At 34.6% G+C, this 26,119-nt stretch overlaps 1 protein-coding gene across 1 annotated transcript in view; it reads left to right on the top strand.

Annotated features, from left to right (window-relative positions):
• Window positions 1-26,119, top strand: part of KCNH5 (potassium voltage-gated channel subfamily H member 5) — a gene marked incomplete at both ends in the record, with an annotated part of 246,631 nt that overhangs the window by 158,390 nt on the left and 62,122 nt on the right. The window contains one exon of the mRNA XM_084241184.1: window positions 7,964-8,163. Within this exon, the coding sequence (XP_084097310.1) occupies window positions 7,964-8,163 (200 nt within the window). The remainder of the gene's footprint in view (window positions 1-7,963; window positions 8,164-26,119) is intronic.

The following is a 26,119-nucleotide window of genomic DNA, read 5'->3' as shown; positions in this document are numbered from 1 at the left end:
TAAAATTTATTATAAAAAAAAATTGGGAAGGAGAAAAAAAAAACTATATTGATGAAAAAAAAAATCTCTTCTGATTCATGCCTAGAGATCCCTGTCATCATCCTAATGTTTTCTGTTGTATCGTTTTGTCTTCCTGTGTACCACCCAACCATTATATTTGAACATTTCACTTCTTCCCTCACATTGCAAACAACACTCAGTGAACATTTTTGTATACTTATTTTATAATGCCTTACTGTAACTTCCAAGAAATAGGAGGAGCCCAACTAAAGGTGGAAGTAGATTCAACATAAATTTAAAGAAATTCAAAACTATAAAGCAAGGCATATAATTACTGCTTTACAGAGTGATGTATTGATATGTTTGATAGATAAATACAAGATATTTCTTGGCCTGAGATAATCAGAAAAGGTTTCATGAAAGAAATAAGAAGCCCTGAAGAGTGAATGGAATTTAGGACAGAAGAAAGTAAGGGAGTGTTTTCACAGAGAAATTAACTATCAGTTATCTATTACTGTGTAAGAAACCACTCCAAAACAGTGACAATACAAGAAGGAGTCATTACTTGTCATGATTCGAATTGGTTAACTGAGGAAGTAGTTCTGTTTCTCTTGCTTAGGCTCCCTCAAGCAGCTACGTTTAGTTGGTGCATGAGCTTTGCATCACCCACTATATAATTATATCTTATTTTCCTTTAGTTATTTGTATTGAACTGGAGTTTTAGGTTTTGTAAATGCTACTATGAATTTTTTTAATTGAGGTAACATTGGTTTACATTGTTGCTGGTGTTTTAGAGATACAGGATTATGATTTTTGAAAAAAAATATCAAAATTAAAGCATCTCCTTTCCCTCTGGCATGCCTGAGGGGTTGTGTGTCACCAGCAGCCTCTGCCTACATGCCCTTTTATTTTCCAACTCCCTCATGTCTCCTTTTCCTTTGTTTCTTTTAGGCTGGCTTTAGGATTCCTACAAAACATGGAGAAGAGGATTATGTATCAAAACTGACGTATTTAGCTGTGCCCTCATTTGAGATTGTGTTTAGCACCTAAGACAGCTCCCATCCAAATTATTTTTAACTGATTTGTCTTTGTATTACTGGGCAACTATATACAACCAGGACTATGTTCCTATGAGAAGGAGGCTCTGAAAAATAATAGGTATATAACTGGTAGGGAAAAGATGGATGCTCAGAGAGAGCTTGGGACCTTTAAAGATAACAAACAATTGGAATCATTTCTTGATTCTAGTTGTCTCATGGTGATATATTTTGGGAACTTTGTTTGACTCATAAATGACTACGAAATGATGAGGTCAGGATTCATTGTCATTGTTCCCCTTAATTTAGAGGTATTGTTCTATATTGCCCATTAGTCTATCAAAGTTACAAAAACTTTATAGCTATAGAAGTAAGGTGACTACACTAATTTTATTAGTAGTCTAAATGAGTTGTGTTGAATTAGAGAGAGGATTCATTAGAAATGAATTGGTTACTCAGTCTAAGGAAATGCTTAGTTGCTAGAATTTTTAAAAAGAAGAGAATTGGAAAAAGAAAATACATAATACATAAAGACTATGATGGAGGTAAAGTGGAGATCAAGTTATGTGGGTCTGCTAGGCTTAAAGGGCTGCTTTAAGCCGCCATTCTGCCTGTGCAGTTTGCCTGTTCCAGATTCTTATCAGAAATCTAAGGTTTGGAATTTAGCTCAAAGAAAGTTGCATTTCCACATTATAGTTGCTACCTGGCTAATTAATTTTAATAAGAAACTTAACTTTTCATGGGCCCAGTAAGCAATTTAGAAGTTTTTACTCAACCAAAGTTTAGAAGCGAATGTCTGCTTAGGTTATCTAGGGTTTTTAGGGAAATGAGTCTGAGGATCTAGATTAGTTTTATGGCCCTGTTTGAAAGTCGAAATTAAGCTTCTGACCCCCACTCGTGGTTCCCGTCTTATTAACAAGGCATTCTGTTGATTGGTCTCTGGGATGCAAAGTTACATATCAGTCTCCCCAGCATTCCTGGTCTTGCTTCCTGAGTATACTCATTGTCCCAGCGAATTAATTAAGCATCCTGCTCTCCTTTAACTTGAGAGGGTTTGCAGGGTCCGGTAGTTTGCATTCTTTAAGTTTAGGTAATTGATTGACTGGGCCAAAGGACTTTGTACTGAAAGGCCAAAGTGTATAGCCAGAATGGCAGTTTAAGCAGCCCTCTAAGCCTAGAAGACCCACCAAGTTATTTTGATCCTTTAGATGTTTTTGTTACTTGTTTTAACTTTTTAGGAATATTTGCAATGAATATGCTTTCTGCAGCTTTCCATTCCTTTTCTTTCCATCATTGATGTTACATTAGTAATTGTTTAACATGTTTATGTTTAATTTTCTTTTTTTTTAAAGATTTATTTTTATTTATACAAGTGCAGGCCAGATGCGAGGGAGGGTGAGAGGATTCACCAGAGACAGAGCAGGAAACAAAACAGGTAGACTAACAAAACACACACTGCTGAGTGCTGAGAGGAGCAGCAAGCGAGACCGGAGAGTTCTGCCACGCCATGTGGGATTCTCGCCCGCCGGTGGGCATCGAACTCGTGCTGCAGAGGCTGTGAACAGCTTCACAATGAAATGCTCAACCACCTGCACCACCAGGGAGGCCCATGTTTAATTTTCTAAAATTAAGTGATTCTTTAGGGCATCTAGATATGATTATATGGTACAATGATATAGGTATGATATTAATACTCTTTGTCATATAATTGTTGAGATAATGTTGATGTAGTCATTTGTTATGTTATTTAGGTGATCAGTTATAAGCTGGTGGAATTTATCTAATGTTATGCAATAATTTGATAAGTTCTATAAATGGCCCCTTTCGTGTGCTAAGTCATCTTACTAGTTGAGAGTTAAATCAGATAAAGATTCAGTCAACTCATATTACCTGGAATTCCTTGTTCAAAATTGCAACATTCATGAGATAGATACTATATTAAATAATTTTTATATATAGTACTTAAAGTAATTAATGAGATTAGTTTCTAATAGGATGATTGACTAGTACCTGATTTAGCTCAGGTACTAGATGGAATAATGGCATGGATTAAGTGAAGCCTGAGAAAGAGAAAATATCTGACTCTTTCGTAGATGTATAATGGCGGCTTACATATCAGGGTCTCCACAAAAAAGCAAGGAAACCAGGAGCTACCATGAGAAAGCTGGCAGGAGAGTAAGACTTTGAAACTGAAGGCTTCTGAAGATCAATGTCTTCACATTGTTCTAGGGCTAATGGGAATTATTTCAAATGTTTAAAATGTCTGTATGCTACATATGCAATCATAGATTGATGGAAATTTTTTCTCTCTACACCTTAATTATCATTGTTAAGTGTGGACTTCAGTGAATATAAATAGAAATGGAAATGGTGGTTGAACCACCTACATGCTCTTAAAGGTTACCAGAAATGTGTTGCAACATCAATATTTTAAATTGCTCAATCTAAGGAAATGCTTAGTTGCCAGGATTTATAAAAAGAAGAGAATTGGGAAAAGAAAATGCTGAACTATCATCATGAACAGGCACAAAAAGCCTAAAGAATACAAATCATTTATAAAGAAGTGAATTGTGCAGCTTGAACTGAGGAGCAAACAAAATGAAGTGACTAGAGAATTTAATTTCTTCAGAGAGTTGGATACCATCATCCTATCTGCTTACGTAGCTTTTAGGAGCAGCTTTTAAGTATGAACACTGAGATACAATTAATTAGCTAACCACAGATTTTTGTTTGACTCTGAAAATTGTTTAACCTTCAGAAATAAATGGTTTAGTTTGTGTATTCCTAATTTATTTGTGGACTTTGTAAATTATCAAAAGGAACCTTCTTTAAAAGAATGAAATTTGGGAGAATTAAAGACTAGTGTTTTCTATAGGAAGTAGTGAGACTACTTGAGAGCAGGGATTATGGCTGTTGCTTTAATCACATATCTACTGGCCAGTGAAGTGGTTGGCATATAATGTGTTCGATAAGCATCTACTGAATTCAGCAGTGCTTGAATGAAAAATGAGATTTGTGACTAATTATATACCATTATCAATATTCTAAACTGTTTTTTGCATAGAAAAGTTAAACATTTATTTGTAGCTTTAATGTTTATATTTTTAATAGTTTTTTCCAATTTTAAAATATGAAATATATCATTAAAAAAGCTTTTTTCCAAGATGTGCTATTGGACTCTGATGTGCATCATAAGGGCTCACCACCCTCCTCCCCCAGGTACCTTGAGCATTTGAAAGTAAATCTGTTTAATTATGGTTTATATTGTTATAGTTGCATAACTAATCAACCTTAGTGCGTTAGAAAAAAAGACAGCCATTTATTTTACTCATTTGCCACTTAGTGCTAAGATGGCTTGACTTATTCCTAATCAATTTGTTGTCATATGAAGTGACTTGAACAGGTCTGAAATATATACTTCTCAATTGACTCAGCCACATACACAGATGATGAGCTTATGTAAAACTATGTGCTGTACACCATAGATTGTGGGGCATTTTCTTTCATATCTTAGCTGTTAATAAGAATACAAGCAGAATGGTAAGTGATGGTTAACCACTGGCATCACATTAAGTCTTACCAAAAAGTCTCCTCATACTGATATTTCAACTTGCTGAGTCAAAGACTAATGCTTGACTGGGAAATTGGCCAAGGCTTTTTTTGGATAGTAGCCTTGATTCCTCCATATGGGGCCTCTCTGGAAGCATGCCTGCAGCACCTCACAACATGGACACTGGATTCCAAAGTAATTGTTCCAGTGGTGAGGAATAGCCAGTTTCTAGATCCTTCATGTCTTAGGCCAGGCACTGGTAGATGATTGCAGCTGCCATATTTTATTGGTCAAGCAGTAATAGACTATGCCTACATTCTAGAGAAAGGGAGACAGAAACTTTTCAATGGAAGGGTGTCAGAAAATCTGATGACATCACTTAGCTACTCTAATTATCTTCACAGTAATCCCTTTGCGTGGGTTTCCCTGGTGGTGCAAGGGGTTAAGATGCTGCCTAAGAAGCTATTCTCAGCCACTGCACCACAAATTCAATCCCCAGCCAGGGAGCTGACCCACATGGCGCAGCAGACCTCTCCTGACTTGCCCGCTGCTCCCCTCAGCAGTGTCTTTCAGTCAATCTGCCTGTTCTGCTCTCTGCTTCCCACTTTGTCTCTGGTGACAAAAATAAGACTTCTTTATGTAAGATATTTGCTGGTGTGTATGCCAGAATAACCAAGTTTTTAAATATGATAATTTTGCAAAATTATCTTGTCCTAAGTTCACTCAAGGCTAAAAGGCTTCAAAAGAGCATGTAAAATGGGACTTACCAAGTTTTAATGAATTAGTGCAATTACTTGTAAAGTAGACATATTTACAATAAGGCATCCCATTCAAAATAGTTTCTTTGTAAAAAAATACAAATATATGAATACATACATGTGGTAACATTTCATAAAACTACACCAAAAAAATGAGTGCATATAAAATTATGGGGCAATATGAATAAGTCTATACTTTTGTTAATTGTTTTCTGCCATTCCCTGGTTTTGATAAATAACCATAATTGTGTAACATTTCACCATTGAGAGAAGCTGCATGTAGAAATATGTGAATCTTTTATATTAATTTTGTGATTTATTTCAAAGTTTAATAAGAGCTCCTTCAAATGTTTAATATATATATTAGAGCTCTTTCAAATATATACATATGTGTATATATACACATATATATGTGTATATATATATATATACACACATTAAATAATCTCTTATGTCCTTGTTTAATTCTACCAAGCATAGAACACCACACTTACATGAAAATGGGCAACAGAGGTGGGTATGGTTGTAATATATGTCAAACAATGGGGTGTCAATTATCAATATATTCTTCATTTATTAAGGCTGCAAAGTTTTAGCACATTGGCAATTTTCTTGCTATTTTAGTGCGTGAGCTTTAATATGAGCAGCATGTGTGCATATATATATATATATATAATGAAAAAGATGAAATGTTTGTGGTAATTCGTTAAACTGAAAGGCAGTAGTAAGACACTTCTGCAAATATAGCACTTGCAAACATTTTAGGGAGCCAAAAGTTAAACATGTGAAAATAATAGTTCATGCTGTAACTTTTATTATAGCTTGTAGGAGCTAGGAACTATTAAACATGATTGTTGCATTATTTTACTGATCCCTAAAATAATCATTTATTTTAAAAGCAAAAATTCTTACTTCCCTTTTCTGAAAATGTAAAATTCCTTATTTAATTCCTGATTCTTGTATCATTAATTTGTTCATGTTTTTTCTGTTTTCTGTTTTAAATACCATTAATAGTGGAATAGAGATATTGTGTCTGTTATTATCTCTATTTTCAGCTTTGTTTTTAAATATAAATATTCAAAGATTTGAAAGCCTGGTTGTGAAATGTCAGCACTAAAGCCTCTCTACTCAGTTTTAACAAAATGTCAACTATCTTAAAAACTGTCCTTCATTGGCATCAAAAATCCCTAAATAATAGGAAGAAAACTGAGTAAATGCTTATAAAGTAATAGCTATCTGTTGTGAAATTATAATTTGTTGTACTCAGAGAACAATTGTTCTTAAAAATTTGTAAATGATTTTCTGAAAGTAGATTCAGAATCTTAAGATGCCTCACCAGCTTGATTTTATACCATTTCTATCAAATGGGATTTGGTTGAAGAAATTGCAAAATGAAGCAACCTATCTTTGTGTGGGGGGGGTCATTTTTCAAAGGCTTGCAGGATATAGAATGCAAGTGATTGTTGTCTTATTTGTCTTAATAATTATCTTGATCGATGTTGCATCTGATATTTTACTTTTTGGATCATTGTCTTAATAATTATCTTGATCATTGTCATATCTGATATTTTACTTTTTGGATAAATTCTTAATGGAATGTGTGTGGCTACTAAACATTGTGTTTACCAAATTTTAAGGGGATTAGTGTTCTGCCCCCCCTTCAAAAGAGCTTACTGTTAAAGAAATGGAATCAAAGAGACAGGGTAGGTTAGGGGTGTTGTATGACTAAAGTTGGTGGTGTGAACAGTTTGGGCTGAACTCATTGTTTTTGCTTGTTTTGGGGTAATGTTGATTTGCATACTAAGAGGCACAGGATAAAACTTTTGTAGGGTCAGGTCAACATTAGTAGACTGACCAGGTCTGGAAAGGGAAGAGCTGGTAAATACAGGATGAGGAAGAGGGATGGCACTTCAGAGGCATAAAAAACCCTTTCCCATTTGTAGGAAACAATGGTTGCACCATTGTTTGTTTTTACATTGTGGTTTTACTTTTAGTTAAAATGGTGGAATCAAAAAGCTTCCAGCACTGGGAAACTGGAATTTTCAGGCACTCCTTTAGTTTTATTTAGCTGTTAATTCCAGTCCTGTTCATTTTCAAAACTTTCTAAAAATGCATACTTTAATTTGTCTCTACTCCATACATTTCTGATGTTCTGTCAAAAATATTTATAAGCAGGGAAGTATTCCAACAGCTGGATGGAGCAAGTAGTGAGGGAGCATATACATTTCTAAACTGGATCATCAATCCCAGGAATATTTAAAGTCATTAGGCTTCATTCAGTAGGACAAGGCTGAAGGATGACTTTAGTCATCAGGATAGACTCTCTTAAGTAAATTACAACTTTGGATCATTTAATTCCTCATGAAAGCTGTTAACCCCCGACTATTTTGTCACCTTAATAAGAGTGGTGCCTGCTCATAAAATCATGTTTATAATATTGAAGGTAACACTTACAGAGTGGATCCCAAATTCCAGTCACTCTTCTCAGGGGTTGAAATGCACTTACTCCTAAAAGTTGATAGATATCTTGGTCGACTGACTCACTGATTTGGCTAATATTCATATTATTTTTCTCAATTGGGATATTTGTTTTATTTTTATCATTCCTTCTCTTTCAGCTCTCCTTTATGCAACTATTTTTGGAAATGTGACCACAATTTTCCAGCAGATGTACGCCAACACCAACCGATATCATGAGATGCTGAATAATGTTCGGGACTTTCTGAAACTCTATCAGGTCCCCAAAGGCCTTAGCGAACGAGTCATGGATTATATTGTCTCTACATGGTCCATGTCAAAAGGCATCGACACAGAGAAGGTATGGGTTACTTTTGTTGTTATTTATTGTTTCAGTAGGACCTTCAGATGACTGTTTCCATCCCATGCTCATATTGCTTGCATAATTGCTACATAAATGTCACTCTGTATTTCATAAGTAACCGTCATGTTATTGAGTACTTAGAAGGTTCAGAGCACTCAACCATTAGTTACCAATTAATGATAGTCATCACATTTAAATTAGAAATTGTGGTCCCTGAAAACAATGAATTATTCCTTTTTCTTAAAACTCTCTTGCTACCACTTAATTTGCTGCATTCCTCTAAGACCCTAATGGTGCTGCCACTTTTCTTGCTAGAGTTTTACTAATGATTCTTTTTTGCTTTTTTGCCCATTTAAAATTTATACAGAAGCTTCCTTGTATTATATATATTCTATATTATCCTCCACTTAAATATCTTCCCTCCCTTTCATGTATTTATAAAGTAACTTAAATTCTTTATTTTCTCCTTTTCTTTTTACACAAATCCATAAAACACTGCCTTTTCTCCATTCATTTGATATTTCTAATTTTCTGCTTGTATTTTCTGCTCTTTTATTTTTTTATTTAAAGATTTATTTATTTATTTATACAAGCACTGGGTACAGTCAGAAGCACAAAGGGTGAGAGAATTCACCAGAGGCAGAGGGGAGAGCAGAACAGGCAGACCAATGAAATACACTGCTGAGGGGAGCAGTGGGCGGCAGGAGAGGTCTGCGCGCCATGTGGGACCCTCGCCTGATGGCTGGGGATCGAACCGGTGCTGCAGAGGCTGAGGGCAGCTTTGCAACCCAGAGCTCTACCACTGCGCCACCAGGGAGTTGGAAGCTCTTTTAACTTTTTTGATCTCGTGTTTGTGGGAGAAGGACCCAACATCCTCCTTGCAATAAACAAAACCAAGTTAAAAATAATTGTCACTTTCTACATTCAGTTGATTCACATCGAATGCAGGAATGGCAAATAGGACTTGCACACATGAGTTTTAGAAAAAACATTGAGTTTTTTTTTTTTTTTTTACAAGCATTTGTGAGGACTGTTATTTTGGGATACTGCTTTTTTTTTTTTTTAAAGATTTATTTATTTATGCATACAAGAGCTGGGGTACAGGCCAGAGATGCGGGGGGTGAGAGGATTCGCCAGAGACAGAGTGGGGGACAGAAAAGGCAGAAATCGACTGAAATACACTGCTGAGCGGAGCAGCAGGCGAGTCAGGAGAGGTCTGCTGCGCCATGTGGGTAGCTCCCTGGCCAGGGATCAAACTCGTACTGCAGAGGCTGTAGATTGCTTCATAGTGCGGTGCTTAACACCTTGCACCACTAGGGAGGCCCAGGATACTGGTTTTTGACATATGATAATGGGATCATTCATAGCCCATTTCCCACAAATTTGATTTATTTTGATAATGTGGGGTTGAATTAAATTTTTTCTTTAAGATCTGCTCAGTTAGCATCTTTCAATAAAAAAAAATAGCAGATGAACCAAGTAGGTGTTTAGGAGAATTTCATAGCAAGTAGGTAGTTTAAAGTGATCAAGTGTTCCCAAGAGCGGGTGTTGAGGGAAGGCATAGGGAATGGGTATGGAATGTAAGAGCACAGAGGGAGACCGTCAGAGACAGTGCAAGTGAGATGTTCAGGGGTAACTCTGTGGAGGAGATTTTGCAAGATGCAGTATTAATTTTACAGCCACTTGAAGTAGAATATATGATCACAGAGGGGAATAAAGATACATTTCTGTGGGACTTGGTTAATGTACATGTAGGCAATATACAGTTAGTAGGGAGGATTTCCAAAGACTGATTTAGAATCATCTTCAGGGGTGTAAGTGAGATTCTGCATTTAAGATCATCAAATGCAGGGTGTCCTTTGACACTCACTTTCAGTGAAACTGAGATATGTCAATCACCAACTCAGTCAAAAGATTTGCTTTCTAGAAAATTCAATGGTGTCATATAGAAGATGACAGAAAACATCAGTAAAATGGTGGAATAATGACCTTTTACATTTAGAAAGGAGCCTCACCTAGAACTTAATGCCACAGATGCAGTTTGTGGTAGATTTTTGAGGTTATGCTTTGTGTTCCTGGACATTGGATTGGCTCAGGAATGGAAACGAGTAGATTCTCACAAGCTTCCCCTCAAAGACCTGCTCAGTTACCTGCTTGATAATGCAGTTAAGGTACAATGCAATCACGTGGTATAGCTGGAAGTGCCAACACCATGCACCAGGGAACATTTTCTGTGTTCCCATTACTTTCCATGGATTTTGTTTGTTTATTCATTTGTGGTCACAGAAATGTACCTCTAATTAGTAGATTATCAAGGAAAAATAGAGTAATAGGAAAAAAAGATAGGAAGGCTATTACTAAAAATGAAGTTAAATTTTAATTCAAATGAAAAACAAGTACACATAATAAAATAATTTGTGAATAAAAAAAGTCCAGGATGTGCCTCTAAACTGAATGGAGGAAACTTCAAAAAATTTTGAATGACAGGAGAGGCAGATACAAATAACTGTGGCAAAGATGAAAGTTGTGTGGTACATGCATAAAACATATCTGAAGTTTAAAATGATAGCAAATTTCTCCATGACTTTACTGATTTCTCCCAGTTTACTATGTAAATCCATCCTCCAATTGATAAATATTAGCAATAACTAACAATAATTACAGTGAAAAAAAATGCAAAGTGTAACAAAGCTGGGCCTGGGATGGAGGTCTAGGAGATTCCCACTAATTTAAAGATGCATTTTAAGACTACATACCATATCTATATTGGACAAGAAGAAAGTTTGACATGCAGTTCTGGCTCAGCAGAGAATCTAACAAGCAGAGCAGAAGTCCCATATGCCTGCTAGGCATTCAGTTATTTACTAAATAAATAGTACTTATAACACATAACTTTAAAATTCAATATCAAACTCTTAAAACATAGACACAAGAATTTGTAGTCAAAGCAAATTAGAGATCTCAGGACTAGACCACTATGGATGAGCACTGAAGATGAGTAAAAGACACATTGCAATGATGGAACTGATATGTTATTTAATGTAATTAAAAAATGAGCTAAATATCTAAGAAAATATTTAATGAGAATCACCATGCATGGGTTACCATAAATAGCAGAAGGACTGAGTGTTAAATGTAAAAAGTAAGTATAAACTTTTAGAAAATAATAAGTGAACATATTTATGTCTTTACATATTAAACTAATGGAATAAGGGGGCAGACCAGGCGTGCAGGGGAGCGCGTTCCCGCATCGCCATTTTGCAGCAGGGACCTTTCTTGCTGGAGACTGTGTGAACCCAGCAGAAGGCTCACCAAGGAGACAGAGGTAAGCTGGGAGGCTTGCCCATGCTGGGTGCCTTCTAGCCTGCAGTTCCAGCCCAGAGGGGAGCAGCACCCACCGCTGGGGCAGACCGGGCGTGCAGGGGAACACGTTCCATAATCGCCATTTTGCAGCAGGGACCTTTCTTTGCTGGAGACTTGTGAACCCAGCAGAAGTTCCCCAGAGGAGCCAGTGGTGAGCTGGGAAGGTCGCCCAAGATGCCGGCCAGTACCAGCAACACAGTGTCACAAGGAATACGGCAAATTAGAAAACAGGCAGTAGGGAGTAGAAAAACCACATGCACCCCAGCAACTCCTCAGCAAAAAAGCACACCACAAAAAGAAAACCATCTACCGGATTGCAACGACAGTAACTTGGAAGAACTTCTGAGCCTTCCAGATAGAGAATTTAAAATTGCTGTGATTAAAAAACTGACAGAAGTCATAAAGGAAAACAATGATAAGGGGAAAATAATTAATGACCAGAAGAATGAAATTGAGTCCCTAAAGAGGGAAGTAAAAGAAATGCAGGAGATCAAAGAATTAATGAGACGCTAAAGAACTCTGGGAAAAGCAATGAAAGCAGAATAGATGAAATGGAAGAACGAATAAGTACTCTTGAAGACACAGAAATAAAAAGAACTAAAACAGAAAAGGAAGGAGAAGTACGAAGGAAAAAGACCGAAGAAAGACTTCGGGAACTATCTGACTCCATGAGGAAAGGAAATATAAGAGTTATAGGAATCCCAGAAGGAGAGGAGAGAGATGTAGGAACAGAGAAAATATTCATGGATATAATTGAAGAGAACTTCCCAAACGCGAAGAAGGATCTGAAAATTGATATACAAGAAGCAAGAAGAACACCAACCTTCCATGACAAAGGAAAAATACAGCAAGACACATAATAGTAAAGCTCCCAAGAATCCAAGACAAGGAAAAAATAATGAAACTAACAAGAGGGAAGAAACAGATAACATTCAAAGGGAAACCAATCAGACTGACATCAGACTTCTCTGAAGAAACACTACGGGCAAGGAGAGAGTGGAGGGACATAGTCAACAGACTCCAAGAAAACAGATGCCAACCAAGAATACTCTATCCTGCAAAGCTCTCCTTCCTCTTTGAAGAAAGAATATGGACCTTCCCAGACAAACAGAAACTCCGGAATTTTATTACGACTAAACCCCCACTCCAAAAAATACTACAAGGAGTCCTAAAGCCAGAATCTCAGAGGGACGAATAACAACAAAAGAAGGCCAAAGAAAGTTGTTAAAAGAATAAATAAATAAAATCAAAGGAAAGACAAACACAATGGCAAATACAGATGCTAACATATCAATACTAACTCTAAATGTAAATGGACTAAACTCTCCAATAAAAAGACACAGAGTTGCAGGCTGGATTAAGAAACAAAACCCAACCTTTTGCTGTCTCCAGGAAACACATTTAGCTGCAAAAGATAAAAATAGACTCAAAGTTAAAGGATGGAAAACAATTCTACAAGCAAATGGACCAAAAAAGAAGGCAGGAACAGCTATACTCATATCAGATAAAACAGATTTCAAACTTAAAAAGATAAAAAGAGACCCCAGTGGTCATTACATTATGATCAAGGGGACAATACTTCAAGAAGAAATAACACTCATTAACATATTCACCAAACGAAGGAGCACCAAAATATATCAGACAACTATTGGCATCTCTGAAAACAGACATCAGAGAAAACACATACGTAGTGGGAGACTTCAGCACACCACTATCAACAATGGATAGATCAACAAGACAAAAAATAAGTAAAGACACTAAAGCTCTAAATAAGGATCTAGAGTGCTTGGGCTTAACAGACATATATAGAACACTAAACCCAAAAAAATCTGAGTATACATTTTTCTCAAGCGCACATGGATCATTCTCTAGGATCGATCGTATACTGGGGCACAAGACAAACATCAACAGATACACCAAGATTGAAATCATACCAACCATCTTTTCTGACCATGAAGGCATCAAACTAGAAATAAACCATAAAAAGAAGGCAAGGTACTCTCCTACCTCGTGGAGATTCAAACCCACACTACTGGAAGTCCACTGGACTAACGAGGAGATAAAAAAAGAAATTAAAAAATTCTTTGAATTGAATGACGAGGACACCAATTTCCTAAATGTATGGGATGCAGCAAAAGCAGTAATAAGAGGAAAATATATAGCAATAGATGCTCACATCAAGAAACAAGAAAGAACTCAAAGAAACAACCTAATCTCGAAGCTCAAAGATCTAGAAAAAGAACAACAAAAAAACCCCAAAACCAGTAGAAGAAAAGAAATAATAAAAACCAAAGCAGAAATAAATGAAATTGAAACTAAAAAAACAATCCAAAAGATCAATGAAACCAAGAGCTGGTTCTTCAAAAAAATAAATAAAATAGATAAACCCCTAGCCAGGCTCACAAGGGCAAAAAGGGAGAAAGCACAAATAAATAGGATAATAAATGAAAGAGGAGAAATCACAACGGACACAGCAGAAATCAAAAGAATAATTAATAACTACTATGAACAGTTATATGAAAACAAGTTCAACAATCTAGAGGAGATGGACAAATTCCTACAACTCTACAATCACCCAAAGATAGATAAAGAAGAAATAGAACACCTAAAGAGACCAATTACAATTAGCGAAATTGAAATGGTAATCAAAAACCTCCCCAAAAACAAAAGCCCAGGACCTGATGGATTTACAAATGAATTCTACCAAACATTCAGAGACGAATTGGTGCCTATCCTTCACAAACTCTTCCAAAAAATTGAGAAGGAAGGTATAATACCTAACACGTTCTATGAAGCCAACATTACACTAATACCAAAACCAAACAAGGACAACACAAAAAAAGAAAACTACAGGCCAATCTCCCTAATGAACACTGATGCAAAAATCCTCAATAAAATTTTAGCTATCAGAATCCAACAATGTATCCATAAGGTAATTCACCACGACCAAGTAGGATTCATTCCAGGGACACAAGGATGGTTTAACATCCGAAAATCAATCAACGTTATCCAACACATCAACAAAAAGAAATATAAAAACCATATGATAATATCAATAGATGCTGAGAAAGCTTTCAACAAAGTGCAACACCCATTCATGATAAAAGCCCTTGAAATTCTTGGGATACAAGGAACGTACCTCAACATCATAAAGGCCATATATGACAAGCCAACAGCCAGTATCATTCTCAATGGTGAAAAGCTGAAAGCAATTCCATTAAGATCTGGAACAAGACAAGGATGACCACTTTCACCTCTGCTTTTCAATATAATACTGGAAGTCCTAGCCAGAGCAATAAGACAAGAGAAAGACATCCAAGGAATCCAAATAGGAAAAGAAGAAGTCAAACTATCACTCTTTGCAGATGATATGATAATATACATAGAGAACCCCGAAAACTCCACAGAAAAACTAATTCAACTCATCAATCAGTTCAGTAAAGTGGCAGGATACAAAATCAACACGCAAAAGTCAGTAGCCTTCCTATATACAAACAATAAATCTGAAGAAGAAGAAATAAAAAAAAAAAAACCATCCCTTTTATTATTGAAACAAAAAAAAATCAAATATTTGGGAATAAATCTAACAAATGAGGTAAAGGACCTATACAAAGAAAACTATAAAACACTGTTAAAAGAAATAGAAGAAGACACAAAGAAATGGAAAGACATCCCCTGCTCATGGATTGGGAGAATAAACATTATTAAAATGGCCATCCTACCAAAAGCAATATACAGATTCAATGCTATTCCAATCAAAATTTCAATGTCATTCTTCAAAGAAATAGAACAATTATTGATGAAATTCATATGGAATAACAAAAAACCCCGAATAGCCAAAGCTGTCCTGAAAAAAAAAAAAAGAAGGGAATGGAGGCATCACACTCCCAGACTTCAAACTCTACTACAAAGCCATAATCATCATAACTGCATGGTATTGGAACAAGAACAGACATACAGACCAATGGAATCGAATAGAAAATCCAGAAATAAACCCACAGATTTATGGTCAACTAATCTTTGACAAAGGAGCAAAGACTATGCATAGGAGCAAAGAAAGTTTGTTCAATAAATGGTGCTGGGAAAACTGGGTCGCTACATGCAAAAGAATGAAGCTTGACCACTACCTCACACCATATACAAAAATCAACTCAAAATGGATTAAAGAACTAGACATAAGACCTGAAACCATAAAATACATAGAAGGAAATATAGGCGAAACACTACGGGATTTGCATATCAAAGACATCTTTACAGACACATCACCCAAAGCAGTGATAGTGAAGGCAAAGATAAACAGCTGGGACTACATCAAATTAAAGAGCTTCTGCACAGCAAAAGAGACAATAACAAAAACAAAGAGAAACCCCACCAACTGGGAGAACATTTTTGCACACAACACTAATGATAAAGGAGTGATCACAAAAATCTGCAAAGAGCTGATGAGACTCAGCAACAACAGAGAAAATAATCCAGTCAAAAAATGGACAGAGGAGCTAAAAAGAAACTTCTCTGAAGAGGAAATGCGAATGGCCAACAGGCATATGAAAAAATGTTCAACATCACTTGTAATCAGGGAAATGCAAATCAAAACTACCATGAGATACCATCTTACACCAGTGAGAATGGCACATATTAAAAAAACTAGCAACAACAAATGTTGGCGAGGTTGTGGAGAAAAAGGAACTCTTCTGCACTGTTGGTGGGAGTGCAAACTGGTCCAACCACTATGGAGAGCTGTGTGGAGATTTCTGGACCTACTAAACATAGAGCTTCCATATGATCCAGCAATTCCACTCCTAGGTATTTACCCAAAGGACACAGAAACCTCAATTCCAAAGAACACCTGCACCCCTATGTTTATAGCAGCACTGTTTACAATAGCTAAGCTTTGGAAACAGCCCAAATGCCCAAAAATAGATGATTGGATCAAGAAGTTGTGGTACATATATACCATGGAATATTACTCAGCATTCAAAAAAGATAAACACATGCAATTTGCAGCAACATGGATGGCGCTGGAAGGGATCATGCTCAGTGAAATAAGCCAAAAAGAAAAAGAAAAATACCAGATGGTCTCACTCATAGCAGGAATCTAGAATACTTAAATAAGGGACCAGGAAAATGAATAACTATAAGAAAGTGAAAATCAAAATCAACAAAAACTATGAACCAGAGACACTTTTTGGGCAGTGGGGGGCGTGAGGGGAGGGATTGGGGTCAGAATGGGGGGATTGCAATTGTATGGGGAATATAAAAATAAAATTAATTAAAAAAAAGAATCATAAAAAAATAAACTAATGGAATATATAATAAAATTATAGATAAATACCTTTGGCTAAAAATGTAAAACATCTCAATAAAACATGAAAATGAAAATAAAGCATTTGTAACAAATATCACATGTAAAAAGTTAATTACCTTAATTTTAAAATTATCTTATAAATCAACAAAAATAATAAAAAATTGGGGGCTGGAGAGTACAGAGTAAGTAGGCAACTTATAGAAGAAAAGGAAAGAAATCTAATAAATGTATAATAATTTATTTCATTTGTAATGATAAATACTAAAATAGCAAGAAACCATTTTTTTGTTGTTGTTATATTAAAGAATGAAAATAATGCCCAATCTTAGCAAAGGCTGTTGTGACTGATAATATCATGTAATTCTGGTCTCTGTAATTTGATGTGTAATTTGATAGGGCATTTCTTGGAAACAATTTGAACAAGATAAAATCCTAAATTTGGGGATATTTACATTTCTACTTCATTAGAAAATATCCTTATGCCTCTCCCCTTCTTTATCTATACTCTCTTCACTGATGTCATACTATTTCATGATTTTAAAAATGTATGCTAACGTCATCCAAATGTTCAAATTTATTTTGGATACGTTCCTTGAGTTAGACTCTGCTGTCCTGCTGCCTATCTTGTCCAATGAAGTCCAGAAATGAACTCCTAATCATCTTCTATAAACCTGCTCCACTGACATTCTTCCTTAATGAAATAAATGGAAAGTCTATTCTTTTGTCCTTTTATTTAGAAAAGAAACCCTCATGTTAAAACCTCCCCCAAACCTGTTTTCACCTTCAGTTCTTACCACATCCATTACTGTCACCTTGTTCAAGTCACTATTATGTCCTATCTGGGTTATTGTAAAATCCAATAACTGTTCTGTGCTGTCACCTTTTTTACCTTTATAGTATATTCTTAGCACACAGATGGTGAACATACATGACCTTCATAATAGTGCTCGCTCTCTATCTTTCTTTCTGTTTTCTATCATATTAATCTATACTATACTTTTTTGATAATAAAATGAAATTGATCGAATATACTAATCTACAAGAGTAGAAAATAAATGAAAGTTTGATGACAATAATCATATAAATTTTTATTTTAGTTACAATCTCAGAAATATGGATATAATTTAGGATATAGCTTTAATAAACAGCATCTGAATTTTAACAGTTACCCCAGATTTGGTATCAGAGACCTCTTTACATTACTCAATCATATACTTTGTCTTACTCTGTGTCTCTTATCACATTTAATTGTTTCTTTCAAATAGTCTATTAATGGTGGATATTAGATTTAGCTATGAGATATATTACAAACAATTGAAATGTAATGTACAAAGTCAAATATTTTTATTCTAATGCTTCTTTTCTCTTATTAGTTCTTAAACAGTTATATATTTAAGGTGCTAGTACAATAGAATTTAATGATGCATTGCATTTAATTAGAGAAAAACCTTTGCCCCAATTATAGAGATTTCCTTCTATCATTTCCACATATTTAGTTTTATAGATCTTAAAATTCAGCTGTAAGCTACAAGCAAGTTAATCACTGTGATTTAATTCAGTCTTAACTTGTTTTATACGAATAATGCTTTATCTAATACAAATGGTGGCATTAAAACCAGTACTGACATGGAGATTATAGCAATTCTATCAAGAAAGATTGTTTTAGGCAATATTTTTATATAGAACAGCAGCTAGATTAATTTTATTTAGTTGAAATTATTTTATTGACTGCTAATTACTATAGCTGCTTTAGATTCTTTTTAAGTGTAATAACCAAAATCCATCCTCTGGATTTTGCTACTTGCTAATATTCTGTGCACTGAAAAGATTGAGAAATAGGTGAAATGAGTAAGGCTTTAAAAGTAAAAGAAGATGATTATGGGGGAAAAATAGAAAGGGAGGCAGTTAAAGCTCAAAAAAAAAAATATATATCCTGCAGTTTAAAGTGACTTTACTGGGAAATAATTCAAATGAAGTAAATGGCTTGTGATTTTATTTTCTGCCTTTGGTGCTGTATAAAAAATACACAACTTGTATAAAGCTATGTGGAACACATTATTTCCCATCACAATGGACTTTTTTAGTTTGTTTTATAAATGAAGCTGGAATCTTTATCATTTTTGTTTTCTACTACCTTGCCTTTTTCCCTAACATGTAGTTTGAAAAAAAATTGATAGAAAAAGATCTTTGTTCTTCATTTCTCATTTGTATATTTTATAATAAGCACAAAATATCACTAGGAAGGTACCATGGTATTGAAAGTTCTCATTGAATTATGCAAATCATTCAGACAGATTTATGCCTTTGGAATTTTAACAAATTGAGATTATAAATATTTAAAAATTTCATAAGTAATTTCATAAAAATTTCATAATTTTGTTAAGTAAGTCTGTCAAAGTACTATACTCCTTCCAAATATAGTTGGCAGTATATTTTTTTCTACAACTTGAAGTTACTTCCTTTTAATCAATTACATATAAATGATATATATGACTTAGAGAAGCATGTCTAAATATTTCTTTGCATTCCTAAAGAGGAAACCAGGGATGACATTCTCATACAAGGCATCATTTTCTTGGTTCAATACTCAAATACTAAGAGGATTTTTTGATGATGCACAGCTGAACCAAAGCCTTGCAAAAACCAAAGCCTTGCGTAACACAGCCAGTATGCTGTGTTATGTATGTCTTGTGATACGTATGTCTCATGAGTATAGCTAGGAAGCTCAATTCTTCTGAGGATAACATTAAAAGTACTGCTTATGTTTGGATCAAAAAGGTAATAATCATTCCAATATAATACATGTTAAACAGGCAATAGATAAAATATTATGTTCAGCTTCTAGCTGGGTATTTTAAAGAAATGAAGTATTTAAAAAATCAGTGGTATAAGTCCTTGGAGGAAATTAGCTCCCTGCTATTGAAGGATACAGCAGAAGCTCATACAAAATGAACTTACAAGTCCTGATTCTAAGATTGCACAATAATTGTGTCTGAATGATTTGAGGTACTACTATACAGCACATCTGTTTTGCAATTCAGATACATATATTTAAGATACATATATTTAAGAGATCCTGCATAAAAGGAATTATAGATTAACATTCTATACTAATTCTATAATTACTTCCAGTAATTTTTTATGCACCTCTATGGATTGTAGTTTTAAAAATTAAATTACCCATATTTCCCCCAAAGTTTTAGAACAAATACCACTTAAAAGAATTATGAGGCCCCAGAGTATCTGATGGGGCTAAGCCAGGCCAGGCCTATGGGAAACTGAAATGTTTTTCTAGTGGTCTCTAAGTAACTTGCTTGTTACATCAGGAGTCTGTGCCTCCTCGATCATTGTAAAGAGTTGTTCTTTAGCCTGTGGTGAAAACATCATGCCCCAAATACCTGAAACTCTAACTTTCTACTGGTACCTAAACATGGCAAGGGAATTTTAACTATTGTCATGTACAATGGTGTTCCCCAGTTGTTACTTACCAGAATATTTCAAAGTAAGCAATCAGTTATTATTGACAGTTCTCTTTTCTAGCTGTACGGCAGATCTTTTTTTCCAAATTGTTTATTGAGGTAAAGTAGGTTTACATCTTTGTATGAAGTGTAGATCTTATATGAGAAGGCAGACATTATCTGAAACCTCTTAATTTTTCTTTCATATGTCAGAAGTTAAATGAAATAATGATCCTGGGTTTATTAGAAACATTACAAATAGATAAAAGAGTTTTACATAATATTTCCTGTGATAGTAACTAGAACTTTCAATCATATATGTTGTTTCTCATAGCTTTTCGCATAGTTTGAGTGTGATCTCTATATTATTGTTAGCTGATAGGATAATTAGTATGCTTTTTGTGTGTCAGGTAGTAGGTAGTATAATTTTTCTCTAGTAATAGGAAATATTGTATGACTTAGATCCTTAATGATTCAAACCTCTCTCTAGGAATGTTATTAAGGCATTCTTTTTATGCACCAGATTGAAAATACTTTAGCATGGTTCTGAGGGCCAGTTTGTAATTATTTTCTCACCATTCTGTCACTAGGCTTTGACATAGATTAACATGTGATTCCAAATTGTGATTATGCTGAAAATACAATACTGGGAGCTATGTCAATTTTTTTAAAGGAAAAGACATGAATAAGAAAGTCAGGAAGCTGTGTGTTTTTAAAGACAGAAAACAATAGAATTTAAATTTAAAAGCTAGTTAGGAAAATAAACTATTCCTATTTTATAACAAAACTGAAATTCCCTGTGTGTGAGTAGTCAAATAATTAATTTGAAGATGGAAACAATAGAATGGAGAAAAAAAACAAAGATCTAGTTATTTCATTAACTAGTAATATCTCATTAATTAAATGACATTAATTGACTGTATGAGGCCTTTACCTTCCATGTGCCATAGAACAATTTCAACTGAATATTTACGTTAATTAAAAATTTGACTTTAAAATAAATAACAACACATAAATCTATACAGGAACATACTGGTACCCTAATCTGCGTTAAAATAGTCAGTCCATTCTGTTTAGAATTGTTGCTTTTGTGGGCAAGCGCCAAAGAATATAATCATGACCCCAGTATGGCTTCATGCTTCTGTTATTATCCTTTCTACCAAGGGTGAATAAATATTAGAAGAGTATTTATAGAATCCTTTTTGTTTCTACAGTGTTTATTTAATAGAAATATATAACATATATAATTAGATATATGAGCTAAAAAGAAACAAAATATAGTAAATTGCCCATAATACCACCACTCACAGAAATATAGCTTGCCACATTTATTTTGTGATTTTACAAACATATATTCATCTTATAAATATAGATACTATATAGATATTTTTATTCTATTTAAAATATGTTTGGGCCTCCCCTGGTGGTGCAGTGGTTGAGTGCTGGGCTACGAAACTGCCCACAGCCTCTGCAGCGCCTGCTTGATCCCTGGCCACTGGGGAGTGTCCACATGGCATGCAGACCTCTCCTGCCACGCCCACTGCTCCCCTCAGCTGTGTATTTCATCAGTTTGCTTGTTCTGTTCCCCGCTTTGGCTCTGGAATTCTCTCACCCTCCCATGCTTCTGACTGTACACCGTGCTTGTATAAATAAATAAATAAATAAATAAATCTTTTAAAAAAAACCAAAAAACAAAATAAAATATGTTTACCAATCCCCATATTGTTGGAGACTTAAGATGTCTAATAATTAAGATAAATACTGAGAATTGGGTTTACCAGATCAAAAGGTATGTACATATTATTTTTACATTTTATTTCTTTTAAAAGTTCAAATGAGCTATAGCCAACATAAGTTTGTGTGTATCCTTTTTCAGAATAACATTCTTAATACTAGGCATTAGTCTTTTATTCTTCATGAATTTAGCAGGGCAATAATCTTAATATGCTTAATTTTTACTCTTTCCAACACTACAAGTATTCCCATGTACTCATAGGGAACTAAAACTCTAAGAAATGCCTTGCCTTGGAAACACACAGTGAAAGTTGAATTTGGACCATGTGTTTACTTTTTCAAATAAAATTCCCTACCCTTTCTACTCACCATCTTCTTATAAGATGGTATTGTTAAGTATTGTTAGCTTTTTATTGGAACTGTGTTGTCAAAATCTCAGACTTAAATCCCACAACAGAGGCTGTCTGAAAATGTATACACGTTGCTCAGATGAGGTATGGGCTCTTGAGAAATAATTATAAATCTTGGACATAGCTAATGCAGATCTTTGACAGAGCTTAGACACCAAGGTGAAAAACAAAGGGTTCCACAGTTTGAGTACAGACTGGAGATAATGTATGTGGGGTATGAAGGATAAAATGCTAGTTCAGTGGGAAGATGATTGAGTTCTTAGTCAGCTAATCTGGTCTATCAGCCAAATATCAGTTATATGGTCAATTACTTCACAAAATATATATTCTTTCATGGTATTTTAATTTGTAAGGTTAAAGTTTAAGTGTATGTTTAGGAAGATTTTGTGAGAAAATTTTTTTTTAGTAGCCAAGAAAAATCAGAAGATAGTTTAAATTAATAGTTTAATATATAAATTTGTGTCTGGACAATAAATAAAAGTAATGAGAAGCAGATTTCCTATGGAAAACCAATCACCATTAGAAGAGAAACAGACCAGTCAATCCACCAAGTTTGTACCCAGTTGTCTCAGTTAATAACTATGTACATAGTTTAGACATTGTGGACCATGTGACCTCTGTTTTAGCAATTCATTTTGTCACTGTAGCATAGGAAGGCCCATAGATAATATGTAAATAAATGAACATTGTTGCATAATAATAAAATGTCATTTATGGACATGTTAATTTAAATATATATTTCACTTAGTATAATCCTCTCTAGTTCTACTCATGTTGTCACAAATGGCAAGAGTTCATTTTATAGCTGAATAGTATTCCATTCTGTTTATATGCTACATCTTCTTAAGCTACCAATCTGTCTTTAGACACTTAGCTTGTTTCTATAACATGGCTATTATAAATAGTGCTACAATGAACATAAGGGTGAAGATATACCTTGGAATTAGTAATTTTGTATTTGCGGAATAAGTCAGAAGGAGAAAGACAAATACCAGATGATTTCACTCATATGTGGAATATATAGAAACAAAACAAAGGGATTAACAAAATTAAACCCTGTTAGAATAAACATTTTACACAGGCAGAAATTCTACTTCTTGTGTTCGCTGAGTAATTAGCAGTTAGAATCATGCTTGGTGCATGGTAAATCCTCAACAAATACTTATTTATAGATATAATTCTGGGGATCAAAGAGCATATAAATTTGGAAACCATTGATATATAAAAGGCCATGAATACCTACTTTTGGTCACTTGAAAATTACATTGTAGCCAGGAGAAAGAATAGAACATAATATCAAACTTTGAATTACTCCTAGATTTAAATGTCAGACAGATGAGAAATGGCCAGCATGGACATTGAACAGTTGTGGTGATGCTGGATTAAAAAAGAATTATCTGATTTTGTGGACTCCAAGCGATTAAATGAACACCTGTCTTTTAGTCTTCTAAAGGACAACTAAAATAAAATGTGAAAATTCCACCTGCATTTTGCAAGATGGAACTTACTGGTTGACTTGATAAAAAAGTAGAGTTATTAGAGTAGTTGAGACAGATGCAACATTGTAGTGAGGGGGAGTAATGAGTAGTAATTAAGACAGTGTGATTTTGGCTTAGGGACAATCAAATTGACATATGGCAATGGCACAAGATAATGAGTCTAAAAGTATGCCCAAACATATGGGAAGATTTTTTTATATGGCAGAAATAGGCAAATGTAGATCTGTCAGAATTGTAAGATCATTCAATAAATGTTATAGGGATTAATAGTTACCCATATGGAAAAAAATTTTCAATTTGATCTCTCCACTTGACATTAATCAATTATTTAAAGACTTAAATATTTTTTAAAAGTGTAATGCTTTTACAGAAATAGAAAAAGTCCTAAAATTTTGATGGAACTACAAAAGGCCCTAAATAGCTAAAGAATTTTAAGAAAAAATAAAACTGGTGGCATCGCACTTCCCTGATTACAAAATGTATTCCAATTTACAGTAATGAAAACAGTATGTTACTTATGCATAGAGACAGATATATAGACAATGAAATAGAATACAGAGACCAGAAATAAACTCACATGTATATAGTCGACTGATCTTTGACAAGGGTGCCAAGGGTAAGGATGGTTTCTTCAATAAATGGTATTAGGAAAATGATACACACATGCAGAAAGGTGAAATTATATCCTTATTTTACAACCATAGGCAAAATCAACTCAAAATGGATTAAAGACTGAAACATAAGCCCTGAAACCATAAAATTCCAGAAAGTAAACATAGAGGGAATCTTCAATCAAGGCATTGGTCTGGAAATAATATCTTGGATGTGACACCAAAGTACAGAAAACAAAAGCAGAAAACAGACAAGTGGAACTATATCAAACCAGAAGTTTCTGCATAGCAAAGGCAATAATTAACAGAGTAATCAAAATGCAGCCTACGAATGGAAAAAAAATATTTGCAAATGCTATGTCTGATAGGATTCAAAACTCAAAACATATGAGGAATGTATACAAATTCAAGAGTAAAAGACAAAACAATAACTCAATTAAAAATGGGCAAAGGACTTGAATGGACATTTTTCATAAAAGACATACAAATGACCAACAGGTACATAATAGATACTGATCAGCTCTCATCACCAGGGAAATGCAAATCAAAATTCAATGACATGTCACCTCATTCTTGGTAGGATGACCGTTATCTAAAAAAACCAAAAGATAAGTATTTGCAAGGATGTGGAAAATTTAAAACTTTTGCACACAAATATTAAGATTGAAAAAATGGTTCAGTCACGCTGGGAAATAGTGTGGAGATTCTGTATCTTATCACAGAAATGGATGATTTTTGATTTGGCCTGAGTGGAGAAACTTTTGAGAAGGGGTAAGCTAAATGCAGAAAATGGTTACATTTATGATAGCAGTGAGTGGGGTAAGATCAAGGCTCAGTTTGAGGAGCAGAGAGTTTAAGGAGATAAGGAAAGTCAAAGTGGAGGGCAGCCATACAAATTGATGACAGTGGTGTCACGTAGGTTGAGTTCCATAAAAGGGACCAGGGTTCCAATCTGAGGACCTGTCAGGAAATGTTTTCAAAAGGGCCGCATGGATGTGTGTGTGAGCATATTGAATAGCATTCTGAATTAGGCCAACATTCTGTATTCAAGTGTGATGCCAACTGTTACCTGTTAACTAGGGATACATTTCTGTTAATTGTCTTTGTATCCAAAAGCAATGCTGTCTTGTAGAAAGAGCTAGAGGGCTTTAAAGATAATGAAACCATAGATCTGTTACTAACCTTTGTAAAATGGAAATGAGAATATCTGTAATGCACAGTTTTTGCAATGATTAAATTGTTGGTGTCATTTTCTATTTTGTTGAATTCTGAATCAACTGAATCTAAGAAAAACAATATTGAGATCTGTGCTGAACTGTGTTTGAACCTGACAAGAAGGAAATTTGTTTTGTCGCTACACTAAAATGCTGTGATTTCAAATTGGTATAAAGCTACTGATCATCCTGGGAAGAATATCTTTTTATTTTTAATTTTTTAAAAATTTTTTTACATCATGGTTCATTTTTAAACAATATTTGCTTCCCTCCACCCCTTCACATGTAGTCCCCATAGAGTTTCCTTCACCAATGTACCCGTGCACCATCACCTCAGTCCCCTGTGCTCCTCCCTCCCT

Source organism: Talpa europaea (assembly GCF_964194135.1).
Source record: "Talpa europaea genome assembly, chromosome: 8".
NCBI classification, from domain to species: Eukaryota; Metazoa; Chordata; class Mammalia; order Eulipotyphla; family Talpidae; genus Talpa; species Talpa europaea.
The sequence above is the reverse complement of the archived record's forward strand: the minus strand, read 5'-3'. Positions and strand labels throughout refer to the sequence as shown.